At 42.7% G+C, this 16,604-nt stretch overlaps 1 protein-coding gene across 6 annotated transcripts in view; it reads right to left on the bottom strand.

Moving 5' to 3' along the window:
• Positions 1-13,253: 13,253 nt before the first annotated feature.
• The window catches only part of LOC127602479 (transducin-like enhancer protein 1), a 29,305-nt gene continuing 25,954 nt past the window's right edge, over positions 13,254-16,604 (bottom strand). For all 6 annotated transcript variants that reach the window (XM_052068623.1, XM_052068619.1, XM_052068620.1 and 3 more), the window contains 3 exons: positions 16,363-16,513; positions 15,448-15,524; positions 13,254-14,993 (listed from right to left, as the gene is read on the bottom strand). In XM_052068623.1, the coding sequence (XP_051924583.1) occupies positions 14,886-14,993; positions 15,448-15,524; positions 16,363-16,513 (336 nt within the window). In that variant the 3' untranslated portion in view covers positions 13,254-14,885. The remainder of the gene's footprint in view (positions 14,994-15,447; positions 15,525-16,362; positions 16,514-16,604) is intronic.

Raw genomic sequence — 16,604 nt, 5'->3', positions numbered from 1 at the left:
TTATTTTTTGATTTTTTGTTTTTGTTTTTAAAAAAAATATTTTAAAATAATAAATTTGTAATATTAAAATAAAGCAAATTGTCACTCCAACAGAAAAAGTAATCACGTGCACACACACACACACACACACACACACACACACACACAAGCATAAGTGTTATCATTGCTTCTCTCATTATTTGGTAACTTTGAGTTTTTCTATACCGAATGGCACTAAATGACCAACAATAGATGCATATACACATGAAGATTTGGGTGTGCGAGCACGCACGCACACACACACACACACAAAGACAGACAGACTCATGATCACCATGGTAACACCAAGTGCTCATGCACACACAACAGCAGCACACACACACACACACACACGCTCCTAATAGGACTCTCCATCTGTCTATGTAAATCAATAGCAACCTCTGAAGACCTCTTGGGCTGTGCAGTTTGACAGTTAATCACTTCATAACTCGTGTGTGTGTGTTATGTGTGTGTGTGTGTGTGTGTGTGTGTACGCAATGTGCGAAAATTCCAAAGTTGGATGCAAGCAATTTGATGCAATGGACTAGAAGTAATATGGCAGCATGTATCGCTAGAAGCAACACTCAGCAGCAACAATTCTTTAAGGCTTCAAGCCCCAGGTGTAGTTTGCTGTCAATGTAAACATAAAACAAAAATAATTATGCATTGTTTATTTAAAACAAACACATAGGTTTGCTTTAAAAAAAAACATTTATCTTAATGCTAACAAACTGTCAAAGATGGGCTAATGAATAGCATCATGGTTGTAGGGTCAACCCTTCAAGGTATGGATGTTGAGAGACTATTCGACATTACCGACAAGCAGGTTTTCTTTATCTAATGCAAAGCATAACTCATTTTACTGTGGTTTACTTATTAACCACCTTCATTTGTATCTGTATGCATGTATTACACGGCCCCAAGTTGGCCAAGCTGCACAAACCAGAAGAAGCAGCACAATATCCATTGAATAGAAGTTTAAAAAAGATGCGGCACAAACTTATAAAGCCTTGATTAAACCATGTTTAGACAACCAGTTTTTATGTTCATAAATCATCCCTCTGCATCTAATTGTTTGCTGACAATCCCTGACATGTACACGTATGCTAATGAGTAACTTAATTAGGCCAATCAGGTGTGTCAGACTGGCAGTCATTAGCGCTAATTGCCCTGCTAATAACTTAACACAAGTGTGTGTATGTCTACTTATACAAGGCATGTGTGACCTACTTGTTCAAGTCCCCCCCAACCCAAGAATGAGTGTGTGTGCGTATGTGTGTGTGTGTCACTTGTTGTCCATCACATCCATTAGCGTCCTCCCTGAGCGGGAGCCTTGCCAACCAATCAGGCGGAGGCGTGCTTGTCAGCAGGTGTCGTCAAATGGCGGGCCAGATTTATCAAAGTGACAGAGCTCGCCGCACAGCGTGACAGCGGCATTTATCTCTCTCCATCTCACTCTCTCACATACGCACACACACGCACGCACACACACACACACACACACACACACGCCACATGAAAGTCACATCAGCTTGACTTTATTTAGCGCAGGATGCAAAGGATGCTCTCGCCTCAGGACAGAGTGTGATGGGGAGAGAGAGAGAGAGGGCGAGAGATGTGGGATTGGGGGGGGGCTGCTTGAATTACGTTAAAATACTGAAATAAAAGCCAAAGATATAAATAGGTAGACACGAACGACATGCTCGAGCTGTGGTGATGCTAAGCTAATGTTGTGGCTTTCCATTGCTTTCCTTTGATGGGATTGTCGCCCCTGCCAACATGGCCGCCACCGAGACATTAACTGTGAGCCTGTTCCAGTCTGGAGCTGTATACCCGTGACCACAGCGTAACCAGTATTGAATAGGCCACACTTGGCTGCAAATCTTTAACGAACTGACTTTGACAGCTACTGTACAAACGGGCATTTTGAGAGGAGTGGACACCATTTTCTCTCCGTGAAATCCGGAATCCATTGGTTCCAGCTCCATGAAATTGAGATTTCTCTGAAAATACTGTGTTGGAAGTCTGTCTTTAATGGTGGAGGCAATGGGAGCTGAATTCGGGGTCACTCCTTGTAAGCGTTCACGTTTTGTATTCAGGAATTGGAATTTTTTTCCCATTCACTCAACGTTGCATTAATGACAATGGCTCCTTTTTTGCATTGCAGTACCTTACAGGGAGCAACAAAAAATTATTATTATTATTATTATTTTTAAGTCTGGTTCCAAATTCTGTTGTTTGGCAGAAAAACAACGACTGAGTGATTATTTTTGCTGATTATTTTCGAATACTGTATACATGTCATGAATAAAATGAATTCTTTTTTCGGTTTACTCATGCTATGCTAGACATGCCGACCAAATTTCACGTGAAGGGGCTGGGGGTGAATTTTCAAATTTGAAGCAATTTGGCAAAATTTCACTTTGAAGCAAAATGGGAACGCTACACTACGACTTCCTGTGTCTTTTTTTTTTTTGGGCCGTGGTCTGGTGATACTTAACACTCTGATAGCCACCCAAGTTTAATGTTGCCAAGTGATAAATTCTTGTTTTGGGATGGGAATAATGTTGATCCTCCTCTCTATGTAGTGCATGTGTATGGTGCTATCTTGCATTTTTTTTCTGTGTGTGTGTGTTTTTGTGCATTCAGAAGAGACAGTGATATACGATTTGCTGCGACTCCAGCTGTCAGACAACATCACATCACACACTCGTGTCACTGCCCACATACACACACACACACACACACACACACACACACACACACACACACACACACACACACACACACACAAGGAGTCTGAGGCGATAAGCGAGTCTTTGAAGGTGGAAATGAGTTTTGGCGCCTGGCTGCTCCTGTCTTGCGGGTCATGTGACTAAATCCTCCGACATAACATGATAAGACAGCTACTCCTGTCCATCTCACTGTATGACTAACTAGGTCTCAGAATACTCTTTTTTTTTTTTTTTTTTTTTTTTTACAAAATTGAGTTTTATCAGCATTAAGTCATAATAAAGTGGGGTAAATAAATGTTCTTTTAGAATAAGTTCACCAATATTTCCATTTAAAAAATTACACTTCAGAGCTGATGACATTAACTCCCTGCCTACAAAGGTATTATACAAATAGTCTTGCACACAATACTGCAACACTAACTGCATTTGTTTTGCTCACATACTGCACACTACTAAAATACTTCCATGCGCACGACTGAAACGATCTTATGACATAACTCCTCATACCTTACACACACACATACATATGCACAACAAAACGAGTGTGTGAGAATGTCTTAGTAATGCGTATGAGAGCGTTTGAGTAGTGTGTGTGAGTGCTTCAGTACCGTGTATAAGAGCGTTTCAGTTGTGTGTGAGAGGCAATCCTGAATTATGTCCCTGACAGCCACTCATAGGAATGAGGTTATTATTTTTTTTTTCCGGATTGCCTCTCTTGTGGCACGGAAATGTGTGGCAGATAAACAGCCTTTAGCGTGAACGCTCACCCACCCCCACACACACACACACACACACACGCTTGTATGCATACACAGACACACGGTAATCAGGGGATTTACAATGTGTAGTTTGGACCCTAATTGCTCTTCAGGTCCCTGTGAGAACGTTGCCAAAGCCATTAGCTGCTGCTCTTCTCAGTGTGTGTGTGTGTGTCCTATAAATGCTAATGCACGCGCATGAATGTGTGTGTATCTCGGTTAGTTTGGCTCCCCTCCAAGCCTTAAGAGCTAATTGGAATTAGAATAACATTCCTCAAAGGCTTCGCTGGCTTTCGTGCTAACGACTGAGGGGGAGAGAAGTGGCTCGGGGTGTGGATGAGGGAAAGGAGGGAGAAGAGCGCGCCCTAACGATCGGCGCTAACAATGTTTGATTGGGATTTTTAATGAGGGGTAATCACTCAGTTGGAGAAGGGGAAATAGGGGCGGGGGGGGGGGGGAGGGGTGGTCGTGAGAAGGAGAAGGGTGAGGGAAACAGGAATTATCTCCTCTTTGAGCTATGAGTCACACAAAGTGCTTTCGTGTGTGTGTGTGTGTGTGTGTCTGTATTGATGATGTTGTGAGGACAGAATAGAAATGTTTCCACATTCAGTCATGTCGACCTCTCATGGCAAAGGAATCATACAAGGGAACCCGCATCATGGTTTATCATACTGGTTTCAAAACGACAAAAAAAGGAAAATCCATATATATATACTGTATATACAGTATATATCCATCCATTTTCCAAACCGCTTGATCCTCACTAGGGTCGCGGGGGGCGCTGGAGCCTATCCCAGCTGTCTTCGGGCAGTAGGCGGGGGACACCCTGAATCGGTTGCCAGCCAATCGCAGGGCACACAGAGACGAACAACCATCCACGCTCACATTTACACCTAGGGACAATTTAGAGTGTATATAGTATATATATATATTTTTTTCCAGATGTATTAGCAAATTTAAAGTGTTGACATTAAATGAAGTAGTGTAGCTCCTTTGGACTCTTGAAATGTTTGACAAGTGCCAAACTCAGTCCTTTGTTCACTCTGTGGGAGCTACGGGGCATTATGTCGCCTCAAGATGGAAAGTTTGGATGTTTTTGGACAGTAGTGAGTGAAATTATAGTGAGTTATGATAATTCATTCAGTCATTTTGTTAATCCGTTTTCCCCAGGAGGGTCGTGGGCAGTTCTGATAATAAGGGATTATATGATAATAAAAAATTAAAACAAAAATGGCATCCCATGGACACCAAACGTTTTCACGTGCCTGTAATTGGTTGTTGAACATTTCAGAGTGCAGCCTGTCCGAGGATAAGCGGGACAGAAAATGGATGCATGGCCAATAAAGTTTAGGAAGGTTAACTTCTTTTAAGGCAGAAATGAGAACATCTTTTGGCATCTTTGAGGGTTGGACAAAGAGCAAAAAAAAACCAGTCAATATGAGAGTTATTCAATTATTGGCTAAAATAAATAACAATTGAAGAATGTATATGTAAAAAGATTCATCCATCCATTTTCCGATCCGCTTACCCTCACAAGGGTCGCGGGGGGTGCTGGAACCACTGGGCCACCCTATGTAAAAAGATTCCTAACTAATTTGTAAATGTATTCACAGTTTGAAAGTGGGAAAGATGATTTCAACAATGTTGAAATCGGATTGTGTGTCTCTCTTCCTCCTCATCATTATAAGTGGACTAGATTAGCCAGTACGTGACCTACTAGGCTCGCAACAAGCCGACAATCAATACGGTCCGTTTGGGTTTTTTTTATTCCCCACCCAATCGATTCAAACTGAGCAGCAATCAATAACAAGACAACAGCCACGGAGAAAAGTCAGTGTGGGAGGTATCAGGCCAATGGAGCTTGGAGAATGCTTATACGGGGTTGTGTCTGTGTGTGTGGGTGTGTGAGGAGTGGAAAAAACGATGGAGGAGTTTAGTGATGGTGTCAGGGGAGAAATAGCTGTGGAGACGGATCGACAGAGAGATGGAGACTGATTACAGCCCACCACTGACACAGTCAAGGCCCTGGGGAGGAGGTGCTACAACCCCCCTGCCCCCATGAACTGGTTGTCAGCCAATCGCAGGGCACACATGGACAAAACACCGTCCGCGCTCACACTCACACCAAGGGACACATTTTAAGTGTTCAATCAGCCTGCCATGCATGTTTTTGGAATGTGGGAGGAAGCTGGAGTACCCGGAGAAAACCCACTCAGGCCCGAGAGAACATGCAAACTCCACACAGGAAGGCCGGAGCTGGAGTCGAACCCAGTACCTCAGCACTGTGAGGTCGACGCGCTACCCCCTAGCTCACCGGGCCGCCCTAAATGAAATAATGATTCAATGAAATTATGTTGCACATAAAAGTTAAAAATTGCACAACCCTTTCAGGCACCAATAATGATAACCTGGAACCTGACAACATGATCAGCTCCTCCACTGTAGTGACCGCTATACCTGAAAGGGTTCATGGTTAGAAATGAATCGTTCGTAAAGATTAAACGAAACTGAAAAACACGTTAGACTACAAACAAAAACAAAAGTTGAAGCCACTGCAACATTTTGTTGAGTTTGAACATTCATTTGTTGAGTGAGTCTCGTGCGCACCACTAGACGCAGCCTGCAGACCACTTGTGGTATTGCATGCGTCCCACGCTTTCAGTATCCTTGCATCATGAAATAGACGAGCACAAATACTTTTGCAATCTGACATTTAGACTCGGTTGTTATTATTATTATGATTACTTTTATACTATTATATTGAGCGGCTTAGCATATGTTGACCAACAGCATATTTCCCCAAACACGACTACCCTTTTCTTTCCATTTTCTGGTAGGTGGCCCCTGGTGGAACTTTCAACCATCACCCTGCGGGTTGACAGCAAATTTCGTGACACTTGGAAGCAGTACGCATCCAAAAGAATTTTTTAAAAACAATAATTCCAATTAAAAACGATAAAGAAACCCAAAACCATTTGTGTTTGTCTTTTTTTTGTTGTTGTCATATTTAAAATATTTCCTGTCCCGACAGTAGTACTGTGATTATTATCCTGTTTTTCATTGTCACTATAATGTTCTGACTGCAATGGTTTAAAGGTTTGATGAAAATAAAAAGTCAAATAAGATTTCTAACCTTTTTTTATTTATTTTTTGCCCTGGGTTGAATGTGCCCCTCTATCAAAACCCCTGGCCCTAGCCAAGCCCCCTCAGTGAAATTGATCCAGAACCGCCACTGTGTATAAGCTTTGATGATGTTGATTTCTTCTGTTTACTATGTGGAGCAAAAAAAATAATAATTGTGTTGAACTTTGGTCTTCTTCTTTCCCCCTTTTCCATCCCCCCCCCTAACCCCAAAATACATATTCTCCTTCTGCTCGTGTCCAAGCTATACACTTTATCATAGCTTCTTCCCCATGAGGGGATTCTCCGGACCCTTGGAGCAGAAAATGGAGACTGGTGGACAGGCAAAGTGAGTTGGAGGGGGTGGGTGGGAAAATGGAAGGGGAAAGAAATTGTATGCATTCTCAGGTCAGAATATTAGGTATACCTGCCCAATCCCATGACCACAACATTTTTTAAAACATAACATGCATTTTAACAGCTATTAAAAAACAAAGTTGCGACTGCGACACAAGCAATGGAACCAAATATGGGGGACAAACAGAGGATTATGGATTATGGAAATCAGGTTGTGATCTGTGAGGCGCTAATCCTCGCCGCAGTGAACAAACCATAAACCATAAAAATAAAAAAGAAATAAATAAGAGTGTTAGCCAGATTAACCAGCAGATTAGCCACGTAGCCACGCTCAGATATATTTTTTTAACCCTTTGCAAAAATTAAATTCATACTCTCGGGCAGAAAAACGTCGGCCTAAAGTGTACCTAATATTAGTGTGTGTGTGTGTGTGTGTGTGTGTGTGTGTGTGTGTGTGTGTGTGTGTGTGTGTGTGTGTGTGTGTGTGTGTGTGTAAGACAGGAGATTAGCATGATGACCCAGAGTGTTCAAAACACTTTTAGTTGCCTTTTTTCAGCCCATTTCTTCGCCAATAAGAGAAATTCAATATAAATGAATTAAGTGAGAACATTTTAATCGTAGCACAGAAAACAAATCTAGTCAACATGATATGAATCATAACATTTCATTTCTTTTCTTTTTTTTTTCACTTACTAGCATTCCTATTCACAGTCAAATTGTTGTCCAAGTGGGCAAAAATATCACACAAATATCCGTTTTGTTGCTTTACTCAACTGCAGGGGGTACAAAGTGTCAAGTCTATTTGGCGTCAGAGATTTACTAGAAAGGAGGCTTCAAATTTGGCATCATGAAAGTCTGAGAAACGGTTCCTGTACCTCCGTGGGTGCTGCTGTTTTGATTCGCAACAGTGTTCAAATGGCCTCAGCAGTGAAGTCTTGTCCATGTGTGAACAAATGAGATAACTATGATTCCGATTTCTTTTTTAAATGTATTTTCGTGACAGGGAAAGGGAAAGGGGAGGCATTTGCAGTGTGTGAGCAATTCATTACATGCTCCAATAGGTGCTGCTGTTCTGGTTAGCAACAAGGTTTAAAGAGGCTCAGCGGTTAAATCTTTCACGTGTGCGTGAAAATGATAAAGTCGATGAACTGAGATAATTGCGCGTGATAATCTCTCTTTCCTTTTGCGTTAAACACCGTCGTATAGCGTCAGCTCTTCTGAATTTCGGGCATTACAAAAGTATTTCTCGCAGGAAATACGGCGTAACGGGGTGCGGCGGGAGAGGGGGGGGTTATTATGAAATGGAATTAATCAGGTGACATTCTTATTGCTGCTCCCACTTAACGAGGCGTCTAGCGTTAACGAAGCGGAGGGTATCTGTGCGAGCGGCCGCATGTCTTCACTATGTGACAGTCAGCCTCAGGTGAAGATGTTAAAGATGGAAAATCCTCAGTGACACACGCACGCGCACGCCCATTTATCTCCATCCTATTGAATAACTCTGTGATGCTTTCCATATTCCATGTGAAGGATTATTACAGCTTACCCACAATCCCCAGCAGCTGATTATCCTCCGTGTTGACAGGACAGAGCTGCGCTATCGGCGTTGTGCAGCAGCCTGTGCCTGCCCGCGCGTGTGCGCGTGCACGTGTGTGTGTGTGTGTGTGTGTGTGTGTGTGTGTGTGTGTGTGTGTGTGTGTGTGTGTGTGTGTGTGTGTGTGTGTGTGTGTTGTATGTTAATGCGGCAAACGGGCAGGTGTTTGCAGTTGATACCTGCAGCTCCAGCGGGGCTTGATCACCTCAGCATGGGAGCTCACCTTGGGGAGGGGGAAACACAGCACACAAAGCTCATTAGTTAGTGCCTGTGCACACACACACACACACACACACACACACACACACACACACACACACACACACAAACTCTACGTGCACAGCAGAGTAGCCTGTCTGGGGTGAATTTTCGGCTACAGATTGCTAAGAGAAAATTGGGCCAATAAAGAAGACACAGATGATGCAGAAAGTCACGGCCAATAATTGTTGGTCATTTAAGATTTGAGACTTTATCATCTAAGTCGGAGTGCGACAAAAGTATGGCCCAATCATTTACATTATCAAGAGCAGTGTCATAAAATTGTTATTTATTTAGTATTTTTTTTAGCCTGTTAATGAATTTGAAATCTAAATTTGACCTTTATATGTATATTCATTCATTCATTCATTCATCTTCCGAGCCGCTTGATCCTCACTAGGGTCGCGGAGGGTGCTGCAGCCTATCCCAGCTGTCTTCGGGCAGTAGGCGGGGGACAACCTGAATCGGTTGCCAGCCAATCACAGGGCACACAGAAACAAACAACCATTCACACTCACACTCACACCTAGGGACATGGTAGAGCAGGCATGTCCAAAGTCAGGCCCGGGGGCCAAATCCGGCCCGCGGCCGAATTTCATCCGGCCCTCGGCCCCTGTCATAAAATCAGTGCCGTCTGGCCCGCAGTTTGGGTGCAATGGAACACGTGTTGCATTGACTGAGGTCTCGTAGACTGGTGAGTGATGTTTCATAGAGTACTGCTTCCCTCTAGTGGCTAAATGAGTAATAGCATTCACTAAATGAGTAGCATTTAGACACTAGAGGGCATCACTCACAAGTTAACAAGACATCACTCCGTGTTTATTCATTCATTCATTCATCTTCCGAACCGCTTGATCCTCACTAGGGTGGCGGGGGGTGCTGGAGCCTATCCCAGCTGTCTCCGGGCAGTAGGCGGGGGACACCCTGAATCAGTTGCCAGCCAATCGCAGGGCACACAGAAACGAACAACCACTCACACTCACACCCAGGGACAATTTGGACTGTTCAATCAGCCTGCCACGCATGTTTTTGGAATGTGGGAGGAAACCGGAGCACCCGGGGAAAACCCACGCAGGCCTTGGGGGAAAACATGCGAACTCCACCCAGGGAGGCCGGAGCTGGAATCGAACCCGGTACCTCTGCACTGTGAAGCCGACGTGCTAACCACTGGACTACCGGGCCGCCCCATTATATCTATAAAACTAACAAATTTTCGTATGAAGTGGACCTCAACGTGTTTGTGGTTTGGCACTCACAGACTCGTAGTTGCAGATTTTTTTTCTCTATATATATATAATTCTTTAATTATAATTTTGGGAACCGACCCAGATTTTTCATGAAAATCGCATATTGCCCGTAGACATCCCCATTTATTCAAGAATTATTTAGGTTAAACAAACAAAAATAAATGTTCAATGCAATTGTAATGGGTGTCAGTGCTAAGCAGATTTTCGCTATTTGCGGCTATTTGCCTATCCCCCACAAATAATGGGCATAGACTGCACATGTAACATTAATTATTTATTCATTGATTCCACTGCCGGTGATACCAGTCAACCAGTGATGGCAAAAAAACAAAACAAAGATAACACGTGATGATAACCTGAGAACAGGAAGTTGGAGACTTAAATCAAAAACCTGTGTCAGTGCTTTGTGCGTTCTGTCCTGCATGCCTATTCAGTATAACAGGACTAAAATTACAATAAATTGACGATATTCAGAATTGGAAAAAAATAACTGACAAAAAATAAATAAACAAAGTGATTTAACACAAAGTGAGTCATCTCTGAGGCGTCCACATGCTTCATGATTTTGTTGTGCTTTATTTAACATTCATTCATTCATTCATCTTCCAAGCCGCTTGATCCTCATTAGGGTCGCGGGGGGTGCTGGAGCCTATCCCAGCTGTCTTCGGGCAGTAGGCGGGGGACACCCTGAATCGGTTGCCAGCCAATCGCAGCTTTATTTAACATTTTGTTGTTTTTTTTTTTGCTTGATTTTTGTGGATTTTTTTTTAGAACCATATATCTGAAAACTGCAAAAGGGTCTACCTGCTCAGAACAATAAGAGCAATACAAGTAATTATTGGTTGGTGAATAGACTCATGACACACTACAGTGATATCTATGAAAGGCTATCTTCCTCTTCTCTTTTACAGGTCTTCAAAGTGTGACTAATGTTACTGTATTTTAGTTTTAATGTATTTTTAATCACCCAAAGGTCAACCTATTGCAATACTACTTTAAAACATTGCCTGTACAGTTAATTAAGCTTTTATCATGTCCACAGTTGGACCCAGGAACGGATTTCTATTTCCAATGCTTGTGATGAGAAAAACGTTTGAGGATGTTTTCCTTTTCATAACGTTACATAGCCCTTAATCGTTTAATACCGCGTTAAGTATAACCATTCCAAGCCTTTAATATTTACAATGGGGCAATTGGGGGGGGGGGGGGGGGGGACGTGCACCCACGTCCCACTTTGTGCATAGTCGTGGGAGAGCTTTTTTTTGTTATTGTTTTTTGTTTTTGTGTGTGTGTGTTTTTTTAATATATTTTTTTTACACGTGGTGCTGAGTTAAATAGGATTAGGGATTTGGGAGATTTAGGGGGGAATAATCCGCCACTGTATCAGGGAGAGAGGGTGGGGTGGAGGGGGGGAGAAAGAGCGCGAGGAGATGATGATGAAAAGAGAACGCTGTCATTCACTGCGCCCCATTCTGAGCGTGCAATGACATTGTCTCCCTTTTTTTTCCTCCTAGGGATCAGCTTTCATTTTGTCACCGCCGCTGCTGTAATTGCCTCCTAATCGCCTCATACTGCCTGTGCGTGCGCGTGGGTGTGTGCGTGCCTACGCGCGTGCATATATGAGACCGGGGATGGAGAATTAAACATTCACCGTAATTGATCAGATTTACAGTTTACACGGGAGGGAGCGGGATCTGAGAGTCTGTTTGTTGTGGGTGTTAGTATTCAACAGCGGATTGGGCTCGTGTGTTATTTAACACGCGGTTGATTTGAACAGCTGCTGCAATGTGGTTTTATCGACACGCATCGTGTGCGTGCCACGTGTACATGCGCCAAAAGAATAAAACCAGCAAACAATTCAGAGAGTAACACTGCCGGACTGGCCAACAAAAGACCTGAGAAGTGGTACAGTGATCCCTCGCTACTTCGTGGTTGGTTTATCGTGGGTTCAGTTCGTCATGGATTTTTTCAGACATATTAAAAAAATAATAATTTAAAAAATTGTATAATTTTTTAACATATACATGGAGTACAGTACTGTATATGGTGCTCTATGTGCCTTGCTGTTGTTTTGCAGCTTCTCGCGGACCGTTTGTGGACTTTAACACACACAAAAAAATTACCTGTTTATGTTAATTGGACGCTACTTCACGGATTTTCGTTTATCGCGGGTGGTTTTGGTCCCCATTCACCGCGATAAACGAGGGATTAGTGTATTGTTTTTCTAAAGCCAAACGAGACTTCAAGAGACAAATCTCGTGAGGCTTCAGTTCGGCAATTAACTCCTCCAGTCTGGTTTACTAGCATAAAAGTTTACATTTGCTAGTCGTCTTAATCCACCTGTTAAAGCTGCCCACCAGATATGCTGATTATTAAAAGTGTTAGTGTGTACACATTACTCAAGATGCGTTTTACTGGTGGTCTCATTTGTCTTTAAACATTTTGCTCTGACGGACTAAATAAGAGAATGGAAAAATGCGGACATCAGCAACGATAGCCTTGAGCATCCAAATAACTAGCTGTGCCCCTGGACTGAGTCAGCCGAAGTTTGCTCATTCGCTCTCGTGCATTGATGACAAACATTTCATGTGAGAAAAACAAACTAACAGAAAAAACTGATTGCGGTTTCACTGTAGTTGTGATTCACGTTTGTTGATGTTTATGAGCGGTGAAAAGGGATATGACATTGAGGTGAATATATGTAGAGAGAGAGAGGCCTATTTTACAAGCTAAACAGCTAAAATAAAAAAAATACAAGCATTATAATAAAAATACAGCATCATCAATATGGAATAAAAAATAATAGTCAAGTCAAGTCAATAGTATTTATAGAGTAATGAATATATCTTTAAAAAAGATGCTACCAACTGTTTTTTTTTTTTGTGAGAACACATCTGAGAATAAACACTGACAAAGTGTTGTCCGTGCCAATATTAACACGAGAGGTGCCTTGGCTAGTTGAACACTGTAAAAAAATAAAATCACTTAATTATGTGAAAACTGCAACAACGGGCTGCTATTCTCTTTATTACAATTTTGGGCTGCTGCTGCATTAAAGGATAGTTTGTAACTTGAAAGTTTAAACCAAAACTATCTATAAGGTATAGTGTATTCTAATCATTTTTGGTGTCCCCCCCAAAAAAAGATCAATAACAACAGAAAGTCATTTACAAAAAAAACACAATTTATTATCTAAACATGTCAGATTAGCTGTTAAGACCATTTAGTCGTTCTTCAAGATTTCTTTTCCATGTAAAAGATGTACAAAAAAACACTTTCTTTCTAAACAACATTCCATAAGAAACCAACCAAAAAAAAGGAAAGACTTATATACATTTTTACAAACATTCAACGGACAAAAATAGATTTAAAAAAACAACAACAAAAGCGTACAGTCAGGAATTCTTGTGATTTTAAATGATGCACAAATATAACAAACACTGATGCTATGATTCTTCGTGTGGGGATGCAGTTTGAGCCTTGTTCATCCAGACCGATTATCAATCATCCATCGATCGCTAAGACTTGTTGATTAACTAGCATCTTGAAGCAACTGAGTTGTCACTATGGCAGGCAGCTTGGAAACGGAAGTTCGGAACATTCAGACTCTTTCATCCTACTATTTTTGTGAATAAAGGATGAATTAATTGACTTCAGATGCCCGTCTCTAATGAAAAAAAAAGCTTTAAAAAGAAGGGTTTAGGTAAGGTCCTGCATAAATAAAGGGTCTGTTATGGATTCTTATTTGGTTTGCTATTTAGTTTCTTTCATTTAGTGTAAGATCAGTGGTGGACGAACCTTTGGAAAAAGGCCCCCCCAAGTCATCGATTCATCCATCCATTTATTTTCTGTAGGGTTTGTTCTCATTAAGCCGAATTGATCTTGACTGACTTTGGGCGAGAGCCTGTGGTTCACCCTGGACTGGATGCTAGTAAGTTGCAGGACAAATACAGACTTACATCAATCTGTCTTTTTTTTTGTTTTGTTTGAATAGAATTTGTCGTCATTTGTGTCACGGGCGACCTAGAGCTTATTTTAGTTGACTGAGGGTAAGAGGTGACGGAAACAACTCTCATTCCCACTGGTGGACAATTTACATTTGGAATAAAAAGCATCTGTTAGGAATGTTGCAAGAAGCACCTGGAGAAACTCAACAGGAGCCTGAGAGCCGAGATGTGAACGGGGAACCTCTCGACTGTGAGATGTTGTGAAACTTAAAATATTTTTCCTCACAAATGCTCATCATATATATTTGTTCCATTATTTTCTTTTTCAAGGCTCGATAGAAAGTGGAATAAGGTCCCCCGCCCTGCTATTAAATGGTAAAATGTTGCATGTGCCTCAGGACAATCGATGGCAGGAATGGATCCGATTGTGTCAATGCAGCGTGTGTGTGTGTGTGTGTGTGTAGGTGGACTCGCTGTAAGGATAGCAGAGGTCACGGTGAGATAGCGTGGGCGTCCCCGAGCAGGGAGCTGAGGTTCAGAGGGCAGAAGAGCCAACAGGCTGTGAGCACTCTCCGCCTGCAAGATTCTTCTTGGCTCACGTCCACCTTTTTCGTTAGCGGTCGGCATTTTCCAGCAATGCTTGTTGGCTTCAGTGTTTACTCCGTTTCGTTTTCATAAAAAAATCTGTGGTTCCCGTTGCCCGTTCAATGATCCAGCGAAAATAGGGCAAAGAAACGCTTCTGCCTGTCTTGTTCTCTTTTTCCAAGTTGCGACAAAGAAGGGGGGGGGGGGGGGGTGCGCGTTTTCAAGCTCTAAAAATGGACGGTACAGACAAGCCTTTCATCGCAGTGTTAGTAGATGACCTCATAGACAGTGGCCTTCTTGTCCCCGGAACCAGTGACGATGTACTTGTCGTCCACAGATATGTCACAGCTGAGCACCGAAGATGATTCTTTAGACTGCAGGGGGGGGGAACGAAAAAAGGCACAGACAGCTTTTGAAAAATGAAGAGAAAAGGAGGTGAAAAGCCACAAAAGAGAAAGACCATATACGGACCTCACGCACCGTTTTGACACCTTGTAAAAGTATTTGAACGGTCACAAAAATGCAAGGAGGAAATACTGTATGTATTATAGTATCTGTGCCTTTAAGAGGTGGAGCCTGGTGGGTTGGTATGTGATGTGATGAGCTAGAGGGGCATTTGTCCTGCATGCTGCCCGAGTGTCAGATACAGTCGTCTGCAGCTCTTGCGGTTGCGTGTTCGCTGTATTCATTCACAATGTAGTGGGGGCTGGGGGCGGGGGGCGCGGCATGTTAGCGAGGGGCACGTCACATGTTATAAGCAGTATCTGTTCTGCGGTCACGTTTCATGCATTGATTAACTCGGGTACGCAAAGTACGAGTAGCGCCTACCTGGAATATGCTGGCGCCATAGGGAGTTCTCCATGCGTTTAGCAAGTTGTCTTTCCCGGTGCTCACGAACCATTTACCTGCATAGCAAAAACGGACAGCCCATCAATATGGTGCATTAGGGCCACCAAATTGTCACAGCAATTTTTTAAATGAGATATTGTGTTCCGAAAAGTAGATGATTTAACACAGAAGACTGGTTCCCGATCAAGTCTAATGCACTTTTGTTATCCTAACAGCATGGCAATCGCCAGACATTGCTTTGAGTCATTTTTAACGGTCAAAATATCAATGAGTTAGCAATGGGATTGAAAGTCATCCAAGTCATGGTAATCGGCAACGGGACTGTAATTAAGCAAAACCACATTCTCAGTTGAGCACTGAACAGGTGGCAGATGCTAAGTTTTTGATAACTTGAGCGAGTTTTGGGAGTCCATGTTGGGGAACCTTCAAATGTGCACATTTTCCCTCGGATATGCATTCTTGTTTTTTGACACGCTGAGGCCCACCAGAAAGGGGCTTCATTCGTCAGAAAAATAAACGCAACAATTCCCTAATTAAAGAGAGACCATGTTTTTCCACGCGGTGATTCCCGACACCATGACGATCATCCACTTTCACTTAAGTGGACCGACAATTTTTCCTTCATGCTTTCTTTCAAGTAATGCATATCTTTCTTCATCTATCTTTACTAGTCAGCACAATGATAGATTCCGTTTGATGGCAGAAGGCACAATCAACCTGCACCGTCATCTGCTGCCATTCATACAACGCTATGATGCAGAATAGCTTTGTCAGTCCGGCATCACGTGAGCTTTGTTTCCAATCATTTGTGTTCAGAGCAAGTCTTTCGAGATATTGCTTCACGCGAAACCGACCTGACCTATAGTAGCGGAAGAGAAACAGCTCGTCTCTTACCGCAATAGGCAAACTGCAGGGAGAGCACGCAGCTCTCATGGAGATGCAGCTGGTATTTGTCCGGCTTGGTCACGTGGAGAACCTCCACATTGCTGCTCTCCATGCCCACGGCCAGCCACTCTCCGGTGGGACAGTAGCCAAGAGAGAAGATCTGGACAGAGAAAGGAGAGCTGGCGTTACTGGCGAGTATGCGAGCGAGTGCGTTGGAGGGCGGCCCCTGGTCTGCAGTGCATGTTTTGGAG

Source organism: Hippocampus zosterae, chromosome 6, assembly GCF_025434085.1.
Source record: "Hippocampus zosterae strain Florida chromosome 6, ASM2543408v3, whole genome shotgun sequence".
Classification (NCBI taxonomy): Eukaryota; Metazoa; Chordata; class Actinopteri; order Syngnathiformes; family Syngnathidae; genus Hippocampus; species Hippocampus zosterae.
Note: the sequence above shows the minus strand (reverse complement) of the source record. Positions and strands in the feature narration are given on the sequence as shown.